At 45.8% G+C, this 20,087-nt stretch overlaps 1 protein-coding gene across 1 annotated transcript in view; it reads left to right on the top strand.

Annotated features, from left to right (window-relative positions):
- Positions 1 to 18,075, top strand: part of LOC126161424 (integrator complex subunit 4) — a 134,775-nt gene extending 116,700 nt beyond the window's left edge. The window contains exon 17 of the mRNA XM_049917223.1: positions 17,433 to 18,075. Within this exon, the coding sequence (XP_049773180.1) occupies positions 17,433 to 17,879 (447 nt within the window). The 3' untranslated portion in view covers positions 17,880 to 18,075. The remainder of the gene's footprint in view (positions 1 to 17,432) is intronic.
- The last annotated feature ends 2,012 nt before the right edge of the window (positions 18,076 to 20,087 follow it).

Raw genomic sequence — 20,087 nt, 5'->3', positions numbered from 1 at the left:
AGAAAGATAGAAATATATGGGGAGAGATAAAGGTGAACTAGAAAGCAATTGGAGATCTGGTATGAAAAAAAGGCGAAAAAGTGTTGGTAAAGTTGATCTTGTATTGAACTTGGGTTGGTAGACAGCGATGTGCAAAAAGGTTAGGTGGTTGTGTTGCCGCTAAATCACGTTAAAGGACGGAGAAATTCGGGAAAATTTCGAGAAAATTTCGAAAAAACGTATTAAAGGAGTGGTGTTGTGGTGAAAGATTACGAAAATGGGGCTAACAATTGTAGAAAAAATGACGTTAAAACCTGTGGGGAGCGGCTAAAATGACGTTAAAGGACGGAGAAATTCGAGAAAATTTCGAAAAAACGTATTAAAGGAGTGGTGTTGTGGTGAAAGATTACGAAAATGGGGCTAACAATTGTAGAAAAAATGACGTTAAAACCTGTGGGGAGCGGCTAAAATGATCAGTGATGTGCGAAAAACGGAAGTGGAAATAAAGTTAAAGTTATTAGAAGTAGCCGAAATGGTTGTTAAATACGTGAAAGCAGCTGTTATTGAACTAGAAACGGTGGATTTTATAGCAGCGGTAGTGTTGAAAGCGGAAAATAAAATCTTTTGGTTATGGTTGGGAAGTGGGTTACGTATTGTTGAGCATATATATGGCGGGATAAAATTGTATAGTAGATTACGGTAAAAGGGGGGTGAATACAAAGTGAGACTACTGGTAAAAACAGAAAGAGAAAATAAAGAGAAAAAAGAGAAATAAGACGACAGGAAAGATTTCGAAATGCAAAGGCGACAATAACAAACGTAATTGTTGGGTTCAAATTAATGATACGGTTATAATAGAAGGAAACATTCCACGAAGGAAAAATATATTTAAAAACAAAGATGATGTGACTTACCAAATGAAAGTGCTGGCAGGTCGACAGACACACAAACAAACACAAACATACACACAAAATCCAAGCTTTCGCAACCAACGGTTGCCTCGTCAGGAAAGAGGGAAGGAGAAGGAAAGACAAAAGGATATGGGTTTTAAGGGAGAGGGTAAGGAGTCATTCCAATCCCGGGAGCGGAAAGACTTACCTTAGGGGGAAAAAAGGACAGGTATACACTCGCACACACACACATATCCATCCACACATACACAGACACAAGCAGACATTTGTAAAGGCAAAGAGTTTGGGCAGAGATGTCAGTCGGGACGGAAGTACAGAGGCAAAGATGATGTTGAAAGACAGGTGAGGTATGAGCAGCGGCAGATTGAAATTAGAAATTAGCGGAGATTGAGGCCTGGCGGATAGCGAGAAGAGAGGATATGCTGAAGGGCAAGTTCCCATCTCCGGAGTTCTGACAGGTTGGTGTTAGTGGGAAGTATCCAGATAACCCGGACGGTGTAACACTGTGCCAAGATGTGCTGGCCGTGCACCAAGGCATGTTTAGCCACAGGGTGATCCTCATTACCAACAAACACTGTCTGCCTGTGTCCATTCATGCGAATGGACAGTTTGTTACTGGTCATTCCCACATAGAATGCATCACAGTGTAGGCAGGTCAGTTGGTAGATCACGTGGGTGCTTTCACACGTGGCTCTGCCTTTGATTGTGTACACCTTCCGGGTTACAGGACTGGAGTAGGTGGTGGTGGGAGGGTGCATGGGACAGGTTTTACACCGGGGGCGGTTACAAGGGTAGGAGCCAGAGGGTAGGGAAGGTGGTTTGTGGATTTCATAGGGATGAACCAAGAGGTTACGAAGGTTAGGTGGACGGCGGAAAGACACTCTTGGTGGAGTGGGGAGGATTTCATGAAGGATGGATCTCATTTCAGGGCAGGATTTGAGGAAGTTGTATCCCTGCTGGAGAGCCACATTCAGAATCTGATCCAGTCCCGGAAAGTATCCTGTCACAAGTGGGGCACTTTTGTGGTTCTTCTGTGGGAGGTTCTGGGTTTGAGAGGATGAGGAAGTGGCTCTGGTTATTTGCTTCTGTACCAGGTCGGGAGGGTAGTTGCGGGATGCGAAAGCTGTTGTCAGGTTGTTGGTGTAATGCCTCAGGGATTCCGGACTGGAGCAGATTCGTTTGCCACGAAGGCCTAGGCTGTAGGGAAGGGACCGTTTGATGTGGAATGGGTGGCAGCTGTCGTAATGGAGGTACTGTTGCTTGTTGGTGGGTTTGATGTGGACGGACGTGTGAAGCTGCCCATTGGACAGGTGAAGGTCAACATCAAGGAAAGTGGCATTGGATTTGGAGTAGGACCAGGTGAATCTGATGGAACCAAAGGAGTTGAGGTTGGAGAGGAAATTCTGGAGTTCTTCTTCACTGTGAGTCCAGATCATGAAGATGTCATCAATAAATCTGTACCAAACTTTGGGTTGGCAGGCCTGGGTAACCAAGAAGGCTTCCTCTAAGCGACCCATGAATAGGTTGGCGTACGAGGGGGCCATCCTGGTACCCATGGCTGTTCCCTTTAATTGTTGGTATGTCTGGTTTTCAAAAGTGAAGAAGTTGTGGGTCAGGATGAAGCTGGCTAAGGTAATGAGGAAAGAGGTTTTAGGTAGGGTGGCAGGTGATCGGCGTGAAAGGAAGTGCTCCATCGCAGCGAGGCCCTGGACGTGCGGGATATTTGTGTATAAGGAAGTGGCATCAATGGTTACAAGGATGGTTTCTGGGGGTAACGGACTGGGTAAGGATTCCAGGCGTTCGAGAAAGTGGTTGGTGTCTTTGATGAAGGATGGGAGACTGCATGTAATGGGTTGAAGGTGTTGATCCACGTAGGCAGAGATACGTTCTGTGGGGGCTTGGTAACCAGCTACAATGGGGCGGCCGGGATGATTGGGTTTGTGAATTTTAGGGAGAAGGTAGAAGGTAGGGGTGCGGGGTGTCGGTGGGGTCAGGAGGTTGATGGAGTCAGGTGAAAGGTTTTGTAGGGGGCCTAAGGTTCTGAGGATTCCTTGAAGCTCTGCCTGGACATCAGGAATGGGATTACCTTGGCAAACTTTGTATGTGGTGTTGTCTGAAAGCTGACGCAGTCCCTCAGCCACGTACTCCCGACGATCAAGTACCACGGTCGTGGAACCCTTGTCCGCCGGAAGAATGACGATGGACCGGTCAGCCTTCAGATCACGGATAGCCTGGGCTTCAGCAGTGGTGATGTTGGGAGTAGGATTAAGGTTTTTTAAGAAGGATTGAGAGGCAAGGCTGGAAGTCAGAAATTCCTGGAAGGTTTGGAGAGGGTGATTTTGAGGAAGAGGAGGTGGGTCCCGCTGTGACGGAGGACGGAACTGTTCCAGGCAGGGTTCAATTTGGATAGTGTCTCGGGGAGTTGGATCATTAGGGGTAGGATTAGGATCATTTTTCTTCGTGGCAAAGTGATACTTCCAGCAGAGAGTACGAGTGTAGGACAGTAAATCTTTGACGAGGGCTGTTTGGTTGAATCTGGGAGTGGGGCTGAAGGTGAGGCCTTTGGATAGGACAGAGGTTTCGGATTGGGAGAGAGGTTTGGAGGAAAGATTAACTACTGAATTAGGGTGTTGTGGTGCCAGATTGTGTTGATCGGAATTTTGAGGTTTTGGAGGGAGTGGAGCTGGAAGTGGGAGATTGAGTAGATGGGAGAGACTGGGTTTGTGTGCAATGAGAGGTGGTTGAGGTTTGCTGGAAAGGTTGTGAAGGGTGAGTGAGTTGCCTTTCCGGAGGTGGGAAACCAGGAGATTGGATAGTTTTTAGAGGTGAAGGGTGGCATGCTGTTCTAATTGGCGGTTGGCCTGTAGGAGGATGCTCTGAATAGCCGGTGTGGATGTGGGAGAGGAAAGATTGAGGACTTTTATTAAGGATAGGAGTTGACGGGTGTGTTCATTGGCTGAGTTGATGTGTAGGTGAAGGATTAGGTGGGTGAGGGCAATGGATTGTTCAGTTTGGAACTGGTATAGGGACTGATGGAAAGAAGGGTTGCAACCAGAGATGGGAACTTTAAGTGTGAGGCCTTTGGGGGTTATGCCAAATGTCAGACAAGCCTGAGAAAATAAAATATGTGAGCGTAATCTGGCTAGGGTGAAGGCATGCTTGCGGAGGGAATGTAAATAAAACTTAATGGGGTCGTTGTGGGGGTGTTGTGAGGGTGACATGGTATTAGAAGGTGGAAAGTTTAACATGAGGTTGAAATGAAAAAGAAAGATAGAAATATATGGGGAGAGATAAAGGTGAACTAGAAAGCAATTGGAGATCTGGTATGAAAAAAAGGCGAAAAAGTGTTGGTAAAGTTGATCTTGTATTGAACTTGGGTTGGTAGACAGCGATGTGCAAAAAGGTTAGGTGGTTGTGTTGCCGCTAAATCACGTTAAAGGACGGAGAAATTCGGGAAAATTTCGAGAAAATTTCGAAAAAACGTATTAAAGGAGTGGTGTTGTGGTGAAAGATTACGAAAATGGGGCTAACAATTGTAGAAAAAATGACGTTAAAACCTGTGGGGAGCGGCTAAAATGACGTTAAAGGACGGAGAAATTCGAGAAAATTTCGAAAAAACGTATTAAAGGAGTGGTGTTGTGGTGAAAGATTACGAAAATGGGGCTAACAATTGTAGAAAAAATGACGTTAAAACCTGTGGGGAGCGGCTAAAATGATCAGTGATGTGCGAAAAACGGAAGTGGAAATAAAGTTAAAGTTATTAGAAGTAGCCGAAATGGTTGTTAAATACGTGAAAGCAGCTGTTATTGAACTAGAAACGGTGGATTTTATAGCAGCGGTAGTGTTGAAAGCGGAAAATAAAATCTTTTGGTTATGGTTGGGAAGTGGGTTACGTATTGTTGAGCATATATATGGCGGGATAAAATTGTATAGTAGATTACGGTAAAAGGGGGGTGAATACAAAGTGAGACTACTGGTAAAAACAGAAAGAGAAAATAAAGAGAAAAAAGAGAAATAAGACGACAGGAAAGATTTCGAAATGCAAAGGCGACAATAACAAACGTAATTGTTGGGTTCAAATTAATGATACGGTTATAATAGAAGGAAACATTCCACGAAGGAAAAATATATTTAAAAACAAAGATGATGTGACTTACCAAATGAAAGTGCTGGCAGGTCGACAGACACACAAACAAACACAAACATACACACAAAATCCAAGCTTTCGCAACCAACGGTTGCCTCGTCAGGAAAGAGGGAAGGAGAAGGAAAGACAAAAGGATATGGGTTTTAAGGGAGAGGGTAAGGAGTCATTCCAATCCCGGGAGCGGAAAGACTTACCTTAGGGGGAAAAAAGGACAGGTATACACTCGCACACACACACATATCCATCCACACATACACAGACACAAGCAGACATTTGTAAAGGCAAAGAGTTTGGGCAGAGATGTCAGTCGGGACGGAAGTACAGAGGCAAAGATGATGTTGAAAGACAGGTGAGGTATGAGCGGCGGCAGATTGAAATTAGAAATTAGCGGAGATTGAGGCCTGGCGGATAGCGAGAAGAGAGGATATGCTGAAGGGCAAGTTCCCATCTCCGGAGTTCTGACAGGTTGGTGTTAGTGGGAAGTATCCAGATAACCCGGACGGTGTAACACTGTGCCAAGATGTGCTGGCCGTGCACCAAGGCATGTTTAGCCACAGGGTGATCCTCATTACCAACAAACACTGTCTGCCTGTGTCCATTCATGCGAATGGACAGTTTGTTACTGGTCATTCCCACATAGAATGCATCACAGTGTAGGCAGGTCAGTTGGTAGATCACGTGGGTGCTTTCACACGTGGCTCTGCCTTTGATTGTGTACACCTTCCGGGTTACAGGACTGGAGTAGGTGGTGGTGGGAGGGTGCATGGGACAGGTTTTACACCGGGGGCGGTTACAAGGGTAGGAGCCAGAGGGTAGGGAAGGTGGTTTGTGGATTTCATAGGGATGAACCAAGAGGTTACGAAGGTTAGGTGGACGGCGGAAAGACACTCTTGGTGGAGTGGGGAGGATTTCATGAAGGATGGATCTCATTTCAGGGCAGGATTTGAGGAAGTTGTATCCCTGCTGGAGAGCCACATTCAGAATCTGATCCAGTCCCGGAAAGTATCCTGTCACAAGTGGGGCACTTTTGTGGTTCTTCTGTGGGAGGTTCTGGGTTTGAGAGGATGAGGAAGTGGCTCTGGTTATTTGCTTCTGTACCAGGTCGGGAGGGTAGTTGCGGGATGCGAAAGCTGTTGTCAGGTTGTTGGTGTAATGCCTCAGGGATTCCGGACTGGAGCAGATTCGTTTGCCACGAAGGCCTAGGCTGTAGGGAAGGGACCGTTTGATGTGGAATGGGTGGCAGCTGTCGTAATGGAGGTACTGTTGCTTGTTGGTGGGTTTGATGTGGACGGACGTGTGAAGCTGCCCATTGGACAGGTGAAGGTCAACATCAAGGAAAGTGGCATTGGATTTGGAGTAGGACCAGGTGAATCTGATGGAACCAAAGGAGTTGAGGTTGGAGAGGAAATTCTGGAGTTCTTCTTCACTGTGAGTCCAGATCATGAAGATGTCATCAATAAATCTGTACCAAACTTTGGGTTGGCAGGCCTGGGTAACCAAGAAGGCTTCCTCTAAGCGACCCATGAATAGGTTGGCGTACGAGGGGGCCATCCTGGTACCCATGGCTGTTCCCTTTAATTGTTGGTATGTCTGGTTTTCAAAAGTGAAGAAGTTGTGGGTCAGGATGAAGCTGGCTAAGGTAATGAGGAAAGAGGTTTTAGGTAGGGTGGCAGGTGATCGGCGTGAAAGGAAGTGCTCCATCGCAGCGAGGCCCTGGACGTGCGGGATATTTGTGTATAAGGAAGTGGCATCAATGGTTACAAGGATGGTTTCTGGGGGTAACGGACTGGGTAAGGATTCCAGGCGTTCGAGAAAGTGGTTTGTGTCTTTGATGAAGGATGGGAGACTGCATGTAATGGGTTGAAGGTGTTGATCCACGTAGGCAGAGATACGTTCTGTGGGGGCTTGGTAACCAGCTACAATGGGGCGGCCGGGATGATTGGGTTTGTGAATTTTAGGGAGAAGGTAGAAGGTAGGGGTGCGGGGTGTCGGTGGGGTCAGGAGGTTGATGGAGTCAGGTGAAAGGTTTTGTAGGGGGCCTAAGGTTCTGAGGATTCCTTGAAGCTCTGCCTGGACATCAGGAATGGGATTACCTTGGCAAACTTTGTATGTGGTGTTGTCTGAAAGCTGACGCAGTCCCTCAGCCACGTACTCCCGACGATCAAGTACCACGGTCGTGGAACCCTTGTCCGCCGGAAGAATGACGATGGACCGGTCAGCCTTCAGATCACGGATAGCCTGGGCTTCAGCAGTGGTGATGTTGGGAGTAGGATTAAGGTTTTTTAAGAAGGATTGAGAGGCAAGGCTGGAAGTCAGAAATTCCTGGAAGGTTTGGAGAGGGTGATTTTGAGGAAGAGGAGGTGGGTCCCGCTGTGACGGAGGACGGAACTGTTCCAGGCAGGGTTCAATTTGGATAGTGTCTCGGGGAGTTGGATCATTAGGGGTAGGATTAGGATCATTTTTCTTCGTGGCAAAGTGATACTTCCAGCAGAGAGTACGAGTGTAGGACAGTAAATCTTTGACGAGGGCTGTTTGGTTGAATCTGGGAGTGGGGCTGAAGGTGAGGCCTTTGGATAGGACAGAGGTTTCGGATTGGGAGAGAGGTTTGGAGGAAAGATTAACTACTGAATTAGGGTGTTGTGGTGCCAGATTGTGTTGATCGGAATTTTGAGGTTTTGGAGGGAGTGGAGCTGGAAGTGGGAGATTGAGTAGATGGGAGAGACTGGGTTTGTGTGCAATGAGAGGTGGTTGAGGTTTGCTGGAAAGGTTGTGAAGGGTGAGTGAGTTGCCTTTCCGGAGGTGGGAAACCAGGAGATTGGATAGTTTTTAGAGGTGAAGGGTGGCATGCTGTTCTAATTGGCGGTTGGCCTGTAGGAGGATGCTCTGAATAGCCGGTGTGGATGTGGGAGAGGAAAGATTGAGGACTTTTATTAAGGATAGGAGTTGACGGGTGTGTTCATTGGCTGAGTTGATGTGTAGGTGAAGGATTAGGTGGGTGAGGGCAATGGATTGTTCAGTTTGGAACTGGTATAGGGACTGATGGAAAGAAGGGTTGCAACCAGAGATGGGAACTTTAAGTGTGAGGCCTTTGGGGGTTATGCCAAATGTCAGACAAGCCTGAGAAAATAAAATATGTGAGCGTAATCTGGCTAGGGTGAAGGCATGCTTGCGGAGGGAATGTAAATAAAACTTAATGGGGTCGTTGTGGGGGTGTTGTGAGGGTGACATGGTATTAGAAGGTGGAAAGTTTAACATGAGGTTGAAATGAAAAAGAAAGATAGAAATATATGGGGAGAGATAAAGGTGAACTAGAAAGCAATTGGAGATCTGGTATGAAAAAAAGGCGAAAAAGTGTTGGTAAAGTTGATCTTGTATTGAACTTGGGTTGGTAGACAGCGATGTGCAAAAAGGTTAGGTGGTTGTGTTGCCGCTAAATCACGTTAAAGGACGGAGAAATTCGGGAAAATTTCGAGAAAATTTCGAAAAAACGTATTAAAGGAGTGGTGTTGTGGTGAAAGATTACGAAAATGGGGCTAACAATTGTAGAAAAAATGACGTTAAAACCTGTGGGGAGCGGCTAAAATGACGTTAAAGGACGGAGAAATTCGAGAAAATTTCGAAAAAACGTATTAAAGGAGTGGTGTTGTGGTGAAAGATTACGAAAATGGGGCTAACAATTGTAGAAAAAATGACGTTAAAACCTGTGGGGAGCGGCTAAAATGATCAGTGATGTGCGAAAAACGGAAGTGGAAATAAAGTTAAAGTTATTAGAAGTAGCCGAAATGGTTGTTAAATACGTGAAAGCAGCTGTTATTGAACTAGAAACGGTGGATTTTATAGCAGCGGTAGTGTTGAAAGCGGAAAATAAAATCTTTTGGTTATGGTTGGGAAGTGGGTTACGTATTGTTGAGCATATATATGGCGGGATAAAATTGTATAGTAGATTACGGTAAAAGGGGGGTGAATACAAAGTGAGACTACTGGTAAAAACAGAAAGAGAAAATAAAGAGAAAAAAGAGAAATAAGACGACAGGAAAGATTTCGAAATGCAAAGGCGACAATAACAAACGTAATTGTTGGGTTCAAATTAATGATACGGTTATAATAGAAGGAAACATTCCACGAAGGAAAAATATATTTAAAAACAAAGATGATGTGACTTACCAAATGAAAGTGCTGGCAGGTCGACAGACACACAAACAAACACAAACATACACACAAAATCCAAGCTTTCGCAACCAACGGTTGCCTCGTCAGGAAAGAGGGAAGGAGAAGGAAAGACAAAAGGATATGGGTTTTAAGGGAGAGGGTAAGGAGTCATTCCAATCCCGGGAGCGGAAAGACTTACCTTAGGGGGAAAAAAGGACAGGTATACACTCGCACACACACACATATCCATCCACACATACACAGACACAAGCAGACATTTGTAAAGGCAAAGAGTTTGGGCAGAGATGTCAGTCGGGACGGAAGTACAGAGGCAAAGATGATGTTGAAAGACAGGTGAGGTATGAGCGGCGGCAGATTGAAATTAGAAATTAGCGGAGATTGAGGCCTGGCGGATAGCGAGAAGAGAGGATATGCTGAAGGGCAAGTTCCCATCTCCGGAGTTCTGACAGGTTGGTGTTAGTGGGAAGTATCCAGATAACCCGGACGGTGTAACACTGTGCCAAGATGTGCTGGCCGTGCACCTCTCATTGCACACAAACCCAGTCTCTCCCATCTACTCAATCTCCCACTTCCAGCTCCACTCCCTCCAAAACCTCAAAATTCCGATCAACACAATCTGGCACCACAACACCCTAATTCAGTAGTTAATCTTTCCTCCAAACCTCTCTCCCAATCCGAAACCTCTGTCCTATCCAAAGGCCTCACCTTCAGCCCCACTCCCAGATTCAACCAAACAGCCCTCGTCAAAGATTTACTGTCCTACACTCGTACTCTCTGCTGGAAGTATCACTTTGCCACGAAGAAAAATGATCCTAATCCTACCCCTAATGATCCAACTCCCCGAGACACTATCCAAATTGAACCCTGCCTGGAACAGTTCCGTCCTCCGTCACAGCGGGACCCACCTCCTCTTCCTCAAAATCACCCTCTCCAAACCTTCCAGGAATTTCTGACTTCCAGCCTTGCCTCTCAATCCTTCTTAAAAAACCTTAATCCTACTCCCAACATCACCACTGCTGAAGCCCAGGCTATCCGTGATCTGAAGGCTGACCGGTCCATCGTCATTCTTCCGGCGGACAAGGGTTCCACGACCGTGGTACTTGATCGTCGGGAGTACGTGGCTGAGGGACTGCGTCAGCTTTCAGACAACACCACATACAAAGTTTGCCAAGGTAATCCCATTCCTGATGTCCAGGCAGAGCTTCAAGGAATCCTCAGAACCTTAGGCCCCCTACAAAACCTTTCACCTGACTCCATCAACCTCCTGACCCCACCGACACCCCGCACCCCTACCTTCTACCTTCTCCCTAAAATTCACAAACCCAATCATCCCGGCCGCCCCATTGTAGCTGGTTACCAAGCCCCCACAGAACGTATCTCTGCCTACGTGGATCAACACCTTCAACCCATTACATGCAGTCTCCCATCCTTCATCAAAGACACCAACCACTTTCTCGAACGCCTGGAATCCTTACCCAGTCCGTTACCCCCAGAAACCATCCTTGTAACCATTGATGCCACTTCCTTATACACAAATATCCCGCACGTCCAGGGCCTCGCTGCGATGGAGCACTTCCTTTCACGCCGATCACCTGCCACCCTACCTAAAACCTCTTTCCTCATTACCTTAGCCAGCTTCATCCTGACCCACAACTTCTTCACTTTTGAAAACCAGACATACCAACAATTAAAGGGAACAGCCATGGGTACCAGGATGGCCCCCTCGTACGCCAACCTATTCATGGGTCGCTTAGAGGAAGCCTTCTTGGTTACCCAGGCCTGCCAACCCAAAGTTTGGTACAGATTTATTGATGACATCTTCATGATCTGGACTCACAGTGAAGAAGAACTCCAGAATTTCCTCTCCAACCTCAACTCCTTTGGTTCCATCAGATTCACCTGGTCCTACTCCAAATCCAATGCCACTTTCCTTGATGTTGACCTTCACCTGTCCAATGGGCAGCTTCACACGTCCGTCCACATCAAACCCACCAACAAGCAACAGTACCTCCATTACGACAGCTGCCACCCATTCCACATCAAACGGTCCCTTCCCTACAGCCTAGGCCTTCGTGGCAAACGAATCTGCTCCAGTCCGGAATCCCTGAGGCATTACACCAACAACCTGACAACAGCTTTCGCATCCCGCAACTACCCTCCCGACCTGGTACAGAAGCAAATAACCAGAGCCACTTCCTCATCCTCTCAAACCCAGAACCTCCCACAGAAGAACCACAAAAGTGCCCCACTTGTGACAGGATACTTTCCGGGACTGGATCAGATTCTGAATGTGGCTCTCCAGCAGGGATACAACTTCCTCAAATCCTGCCCTGAAATGAGATCCATCCTTCATGAAATCCTCCCCACTCCACCAAGAGTGTCTTTCCGCCGTCCACCTAACCTTCGTAACCTCTTGGTTCATCCCTATGAAATCCACAAACCACCTTCCCTACCCTCTGGCTCCTACCCTTGTAACCGCCCCCGGTGTAAAACCTGTCCCATGCACCCTCCCACCACCACCTACTCCAGTCCTGTAACCCGGAAGGTGTACACAATCAAAGGCAGAGCCACGTGTGAAAGCACCCACGTGATCTACCAACTGACCTGCCTACACTGTGATGCATTCTATGTGGGAATGACCAGTAACAAACTGTCCATTCGCATGAATGGACACAGGCAGACAGTGTTTGTTGGTAATGAGGATCACCCTGTGGCTAAACATGCCTTGGTGCACGGCCAGCACATCTTGGCACAGTGTTACACCGTCCGGGTTATCTGGATACTTCCCACTAACACCAACCTGTCAGAACTCCGGAGATGGGAACTTGCCCTTCAGCATATCCTCTCTTCTCGCTATCCGCCAGGCCTCAATCTCCGCTAATTTCTAATTTCAATCTGCCGCCGCTCATACCTCACCTGTCTTTCAACATCATCTTTGCCTCTGTACTTCCGTCCCGACTGACATCTCTGCCCAAACTCTTTGCCTTTACAAATGTCTGCTTGTGTCTGTGTATGTGTGGATGGATATGTGTGTGTGTGCGAGTGTATACCTGTCCTTTTTTCCCCCTAAGGTAAGTCTTTCCGCTCCCGGGATTGGAATGACTCCTTACCCTCTCCCTTAAAACCCATATCCTTTTGTCTTTCCTTCTCCTTCCCTCTTTCCTGACGAGGCAACCGTTGGTTGCGAAAGCTTGGATTTTGTGTGTATGTTTGTGTTTGTTTGTGTGTCTGTCGACCTGCCAGCACTTTCATTTGGTAAGTCACATCATCTTTGTTTTTAAATATATTTTTCCTTCGTGGAATGTTTCCTTCTATTATAACCGTATCATTAATTTGAACCCAACAATTACGTTTGTTATTGTCGCCTTTGCATTTCGAAATCTTTCCTGTCGTCTTATTTCTCTTTTTTCTCTTTATTTTCTCTTTCTGTTTTTACCAGTAGTCTCACTTTGTATTCACCCCCCTTTTACCGTAATCTACTATACAATTTTATCCCGCCATATATATGCTCAACAATACGTAACCCACTTCCCAACCATAACCAAAAGATTTTATTTTCCGCTTTCAACACTACCGCTGCTATAAAATCCACCGTTTCTAGTTCAATAACAGCTGCTTTCACGTATTTAACAACCATTTCGGCTACTTCTAATAACTTTAACTTTATTTCCACTTCCGTTTTTCGCACATCACTGATCATTTTAGCCGCTCCCCACAGGTTTTAACGTCATTTTTTCTACAATTGTTAGCCCCATTTTCGTAATCTTTCACCACAACACCACTCCTTTAATACGTTTTTTCGAAATTTTCTCGAATTTCTCCGTCCTTTAACGTCATTTTAGCCGCTCCCCACAGGTTTTAACGTCATTTTTTCTACAATTGTTAGCCCCATTTTCGTAATCTTTCACCACAACACCACTCCTTTAATACGTTTTTTCGAAATTTTCTCGAAATTTTCCCGAATTTCTCCGTCCTTTAACGTGATTTAGCGGCAACACAACCACCTAACCTTTTTGCACATCGCTGTCTACCAACCCAAGTTCAATACAAGATCAACTTTACCAACACTTTTTCGCCTTTTTTTCATACCAGATCTCCAATTGCTTTCTAGTTCACCTTTATCTCTCCCCATATATTTCTATCTTTCTTTTTCATTTCAACCTCATGTTAAACTTTCCACCTTCTAATACCATGTCACCCTCACAACACCCCCACAACGACCCCATTAAGTTTTATTTACATTCCCTCCGCAAGCATGCCTTCACCCTAGCCAGATTACGCTCACATATTTTATTTTCTCAGGCTTGTCTGACATTTGGCATAACCCCCAAAGGCCTCACACTTAAAGTTCCCATCTCTGGTTGCAACCCTTCTTTCCATCAGTCCCTATACCAGTTCCAAACTGAACAATCCATTGCCCTCACCCACCTAATCCTTCACCTACACATCAACTCAGCCAATGAACACACCCGTCAACTCCTATCCTTAATAAAAGTCCTCAATCTTTCCTCTCCCACATCCACACCGGCTATTCAGAGCATCCTCCTACAGGCCAACCGCCAATTAGAACAGCATGCCACCCTTCACCTCTAAAAACTATCCAATCTCCTGGTTTCCCACCTCCGGAAAGGCAACTCACTCACCCTTCACAACCTTTCCAGCAAACCTCAACCACCTCTCATTGCACACAAACCCAGTCTCTCCCATCTACTCAATCTCCCACTTCCAGCTCCACTCCCTCCAAAACCTCAAAATTCCGATCAACACAATCTGGCACCACAACACCCTAATTCAGTAGTTAATCTTTCCTCCAAACCTCTCTCCCAATCCGAAACCTCTGTCCTATCCAAAGGCCTCACCTTCAGCCCCACTCCCAGATTCAACCAAACAGCCCTCGTCAAAGATTTACTGTCCTACACTCGTACTCTCTGCTGGAAGTATCACTTTGCCACGAAGAAAAATGATCCTAATCCTACCCCTAATGATCCAACTCCCCGAGACACTATCCAAATTGAACCCTGCCTGGAACAGTTCCGTCCTCCGTCACAGCGGGACCCACCTCCTCTTCCTCAAAATCACCCTCTCCAAACCTTCCAGGAATTTCTGACTTCCAGCCTTGCCTCTCAATCCTTCTTAAAAAACCTTAATCCTACTCCCAACATCACCACTGCTGAAGCCCAGGCTATCCGTGATCTGAAGGCTGACCGGTCCATCGTCATTCTTCCGGCGGACAAGGGTTCCACGACCGTGGTACTTGATCGTCGGGAGTACGTGGCTGAGGGACTGCGTCAGCTTTCAGACAACACCACATACAAAGTTTGCCAAGGTAATCCCATTCCTGATGTCCAGGCAGAGCTTCAAGGAATCCTCAGAACCTTAGGCCCCCTACAAAACCTTTCACCTGACTCCATCAACCTCCTGACCCCACCGACACCCCGCACCCCTACCTTCTACCTTCTCCCTAAAATTCACAAACCCAATCATCCCGGCCGCCCCATTGTAGCTGGTTACCAAGCCCCCACAGAACGTATCTCTGCCTACGTGGATCAACACCTTCAACCCATTACATGCAGTCTCCCATCCTTCATCAAAGACACCAACCACTTTCTCGAACGCCTGGAATCCTTACCCAGTCCGTTACCCCCAGAAACCATCCTTGTAACCATTGATGCCACTTCCTTATACACAAATATCCCGCACGTCCAGGGCCTCGCTGCGATGGAGCACTTCCTTTCACGCCGATCACCTGCCACCCTACCTAAAACCTCTTTCCTCATTACCTTAGCCAGCTTCATCCTGACCCACAACTTCTTCACTTTTGAAAACCAGACATACCAACAATTAAAGGGAACAGCCATGGGTACCAGGATGGCCCCCTCGTACGCCAACCTATTCATGGGTCGCTTAGAGGAAGCCTTCTTGGTTACCCAGGCCTGCCAACCCAAAGTTTGGTACAGATTTATTGATGACATCTTCATGATCTGGACTCACAGTGAAGAAGAACTCCAGAATTTCCTCTCCAACCTCAACTCCTTTGGTTCCATCAGATTCACCTGGTCCTACTCCAAATCCAATGCCACTTTCCTTGATGTTGACCTTCACCTGTCCAATGGGCAGCTTCACACGTCCGTCCACATCAAACCCACCAACAAGCAACAGTACCTCCATTACGACAGCTGCCACCCATTCCACATCAAACGGTCCCTTCCCTACAGCCTAGGCCTTCGTGGCAAACGAATCTGCTCCAGTCCGGAATCCCTGAGGCATTACACCAACAACCTGACAACAGCTTTCGCATCCCGCAACTACCCTCCCGACCTGGTACAGAAGCAAATAACCAGAGCCACTTCCTCATCCTCTCAAACCCAGAACCTCCCACAGAAGAACCACAAAAGTGCCCCACTTGTGACAGGATACTTTCCGGGACTGGATCAGATTCTGAATGTGGCTCTCCAGCAGGGATACAACTTCCTCAAATCCTGCCCTGAAATGAGATCCATCCTTCATGAAATCCTCCCCACTCCACCAAGAGTGTCTTTCCGCCGTCCACCTAACCTTCGTAACCTCTTGGTTCATCCCTATGAAATCCACAAACCACCTTCCCTACCCTCTGGCTCCTACCCTTGTAACCGCCCCCGGTGTAAAACCTGTCCCATGCACCCTCCCACCACCACCTACTCCAGTCCTGTAACCCGGAAGGTGTACACAATCAAAGGCAGAGCCACGTGTGAAAGCACCCACGTGATCTACCAACTGACCTGCCTACACTGTGATGCATTCTATGTGGGAATGACCAGTAACAAACTGTCCATTCGCATGAATGGACACAGGCAGACAGTGTTTGTTGGTAATGAGGATCACCCTGTGGCTAAACATGCCTTGGTGCACGGCCAGCACATCTTGGCACAGTGTTACACCGTCCGGGTTATATGGATACTTCCCACTAACACCAACCTGTCAGAACTACGGAGATGGGAACTTGCCCTTCAGCATATCCTCTCTTCTCGCTATCCGCCAGGCCTCAATCTCCGCTAATTTCTAATTTCAATCTGCCGCCGCTCATACCTCACCTGTCTTTCAACATCATCTTTGCCTCTGTACTTCCGTCCCGACTGACATCTCTGCCCAAACTCTTTGCCTTTACAAATGTCTGCTTGTGTCTGTGTATGTGTGGATGGATATGTGTGTGTGTGCGAGTGTATACCTGTCCTTTTTTCCCCCTAAGGTAAGTCTTTCCGCTCCCGGGATTGGAATGACTCCTTACCCTCTCCCTTAAAACCCATATCCTTTTGTCTTTCCTTCTCCTTCCCTCTTTCCTGACGAGGCAACCGTTGGTTGCGAAAGCTTGGATTTTGTGTGTATGTTTGTGTTTGTTTGTGTGTCTGTCGACCTGCCAGCACTTTCATTTGGTAAGTCACATCATCTTTGTTTTTAAATATATTTTTCCTTCGTGGAATGTTTCCTTCTATTATAACCATATATATATATATATATATATATATATATATATATATATATATATATATATATATATATATATATATATATATATATATATATATAATAGAGGGAAACATTCCACGTGGGAAAAATATATTTAAAAAGAAAGATAATGAGACTTGCCAAACAAAAGCGCTGGCAGGTCGATAGACACACAAACATACACACAAAATTCTAGCTTTCGCAACCAACGGTTGCCTCATCAGGAAAGAGGGAAGGAGAGGGAAAGACAAAAGGATATGGGTTTTAAGGGAGAGGGTAAGGAGTCATTCCAATCCCGGGAGCGGAAAGACTTACCTTAGGGGGAAAAAAGGACAGGTATACACTCGCGCGCACACACACACATATCCATCCGCATATATATATATATATGATATGGTTATAATAGAAGGAAACATTCCACGAAGGAAAAATATACCTATGTTTGTGTTCGTTTGTGTGTCTGTCGACCTGCCAGCACTTTCATTTGGTAAGTCACATCATCTTTGTTTTTAGGTATGTGTGTGTGGTGAAGAAGAAAGGGGGAGGGGGGGAGGAAGTAGGGGTTATTGCAGTCAAATACATACATAAAATCTCCGATGACTAAACTGAATATAGCTGATTCATGCACCATTCTTGAGGGAAGATTAGCATTGGTGGAACATATTGCGCACCTGCTGACATAATATTTTTTTTTTTTTTTGAGTGAAATTAATATGAATCTGAAGATTGTCAATTATGCACAGGTTCAAATGACTACAGCGACCTTGGCATGTGAACCAGGAGGTGATGCAGACGCGCCACTTAAGTTCACTGCTGGGCTTGTATTAGGTGTGCCTCTCGAAGCAGAGCTGCGGTACCTCCAGTCTCCCGAGCTGTTGCGTATCAAGGTACGCTATCCAGACCAGCAGACACACCTGCTCGTCCCGCCACGAGGAGATCTGCGGCCAGGAACGACTGCAGGTACCTCACGCTTGTTGACGCGTGCACTCGTGTCTCACCAAGTGTGGAGTGAGGCGTGTGCTTTGCACATAGGACTAGCTCTCGACCTCGCTGCTGTCGAGGGAGGAACTGCCGCTGCCACAGCAGCACGACGCGCCCGTGCACCTGCCGATGCTGACCCGTGTCTTCTAGACCTCTGCAAGCCTGTCAAGGTGTATGTTTCACCAAAACCTGTTAAGAGGGGCATCTAAAAGGCCTTTACAGTGTAAATATTCAGTGCTAGGCATTTGCAGAGAAATCTAGACTATGCCAAAATTTCTCTCTTCTGCAATCTGAATTATGTCAGTTGTCCTATTGCAGATTGAACACATTCCCAAGTTTTAGCTGTCTTCTTATTACATTTCATTGTGTGTTTTGTGTATGCACAATAAAACTTTTTACCATACAGTGCTGTTATTGTTTTATTTTCCTTTGAGTATCACGATTACTTGTTCCATTTTCCCAGCAAATACTTTTAATATACCTACCTCCCTCATGAATGCTTGCAAGGGAGTTACCACAAGTTGTGATTGCAGTTACCGTGTAAGCTATGGAGATGTGATATTCTGCTCATAGTGGGCTATGTCTGATACGATATCATGACTTTGGTAACTGTAGTCATAGTAAACAGTGTCCCTCTAGTAGCTAATGTAGTTATTTGCAGTGTATGCTGTGGTCGACACACACTGCACTGTACCGAAAGTCGTGACGAAGTGTCCGATGCAACATCTACAGGAACCAGACAGACATTACAAGAGCAATGAAACCAGTATAATAGTAACTCCTATCTGTATTGCATCAACGTTGGCAGTTAATCGATCTGTTTGTGGTGTACTGTCACATTATTCTCACTGTCAATGTAATTGTGTGATAATGAATCCTGCAAATATAGTGAGCATGATTGTTAGCCATTACAGACACAAAAGAAGATCCGCAGAAATTACAGTAAAGGACAGAAATGCAACTGCATTTATAATCAGTATGATAGTTAAAGCAGTGGCAACCAGTCACAATAATATACATCACAAAAATACAATAGACTATACTGAAGAATGTGAATACATAGAAGACTTGTGTGATATTGAAAAAATTATGGACGATCCAGAACCTGATAGTGACAAAGAGTTGTTATGAAGCCAGTTATCTGCCAAGCTGACTGAAGAGGAAGAAGTGGCATGATATATCTTTTGAAAAGGTTTACCACACATATGACAGTCTACATCCTCATCATCTGTCAACACACAGGGGACATCACATTCACTTGATGAATCTGGTTCTATGTCCTTCTTCTTTGAAGGTGTTCTATTATGAGATCTTGATTTTTTTTAGGTTTAGGAGCTCTCATTTTATTTCCAGCTGCAGTTTTTCCCATATGCAGCCTCCATTTTGTTCCTTGTTTTGCAATCTTTACCATTACAGATGTGGGAGGATTTGGCCCATTAAATATGCCATTTGACTCCAGAGCATTAATTTTGTGTAGAGAGTCAATTACGAGAAAATGGTGAACCTCGTATTGTGCAGATTGTTGCGGGCTAACAACTTTGATAAGCCTAAGCCTATCATTTGGACTAACAACAGATGGCTCAGAGAATTCACTCGGACCAGGGATTTCCAACTTAGAAGTGTCATTAAGGCCTCTTGTGATGACTCTCCCACTCTGACTTGATTTCGAGTTTCCTGCTAATGACTCAGGTAATCTACATCGTTGAATATCTCTGCGCTGAATGGAGCAATTCCAGTCTTGCGAAAACCACTGATAACTTTCTGTACCGTTGCTGCATGACTGCAGGCTAATGCAAAAAGAGAAGCTTTTACTTGGTGAAGTGGGGTGGAAAACAAACTATTGAAATTTCATTTGCACAAACTTAGTTGATGACTATATTACGAGTCTGTGAATAGTGCCCATTCAGAATTAGCACAAGTGGCTTGTCTTTTGTAGGCTTTTTCATGTTAATAAAGTGCTTAAGCAATTTGATAAAAAGAGGACCTTTGACTCATCTGGACTCTGAGCAGGAACCACTGAGCCAGGAGGTGCACCATTGAGTAGATCATGCTCTTCTTGAGGGAAGGCTCTTCATGCACCGTTCTTGAGGGAAGATTAGCATTGGTGGAACATATTGCGCACCTGCTGACATTTGCACAAACTTAGTTGATGACTATATTACGAGTCTGTGAATAGTGCCCATTCAGAATTAGCACAAGTGGCTTGTCTTTTGTAGGCTTTTTCATGTTCATAAAGTGCTTAAGCAATTTGATAAAAAGAGGACCTTTGACTCATCTGGACTCTGAGCAGGAACCACTGAGCCAGGAGGTGCACCATTGAGTAGATCATGCTCTTCTTGAGGGAAGGCTCTTCATGCACCGTTCTTGAGGGAAGATTAGCATTGGTGGAACATATTGCGCACCTGCTGACATTTGCA

Source organism: Schistocerca cancellata, chromosome 2 (assembly GCF_023864275.1).
Source record: "Schistocerca cancellata isolate TAMUIC-IGC-003103 chromosome 2, iqSchCanc2.1, whole genome shotgun sequence".
NCBI lineage: Eukaryota > Metazoa > Arthropoda > Insecta > Orthoptera > Acrididae > Schistocerca > Schistocerca cancellata.
The sequence above is the reverse complement of the archived record's forward strand: the minus strand, read 5'-3'. Positions and strand labels throughout refer to the sequence as shown.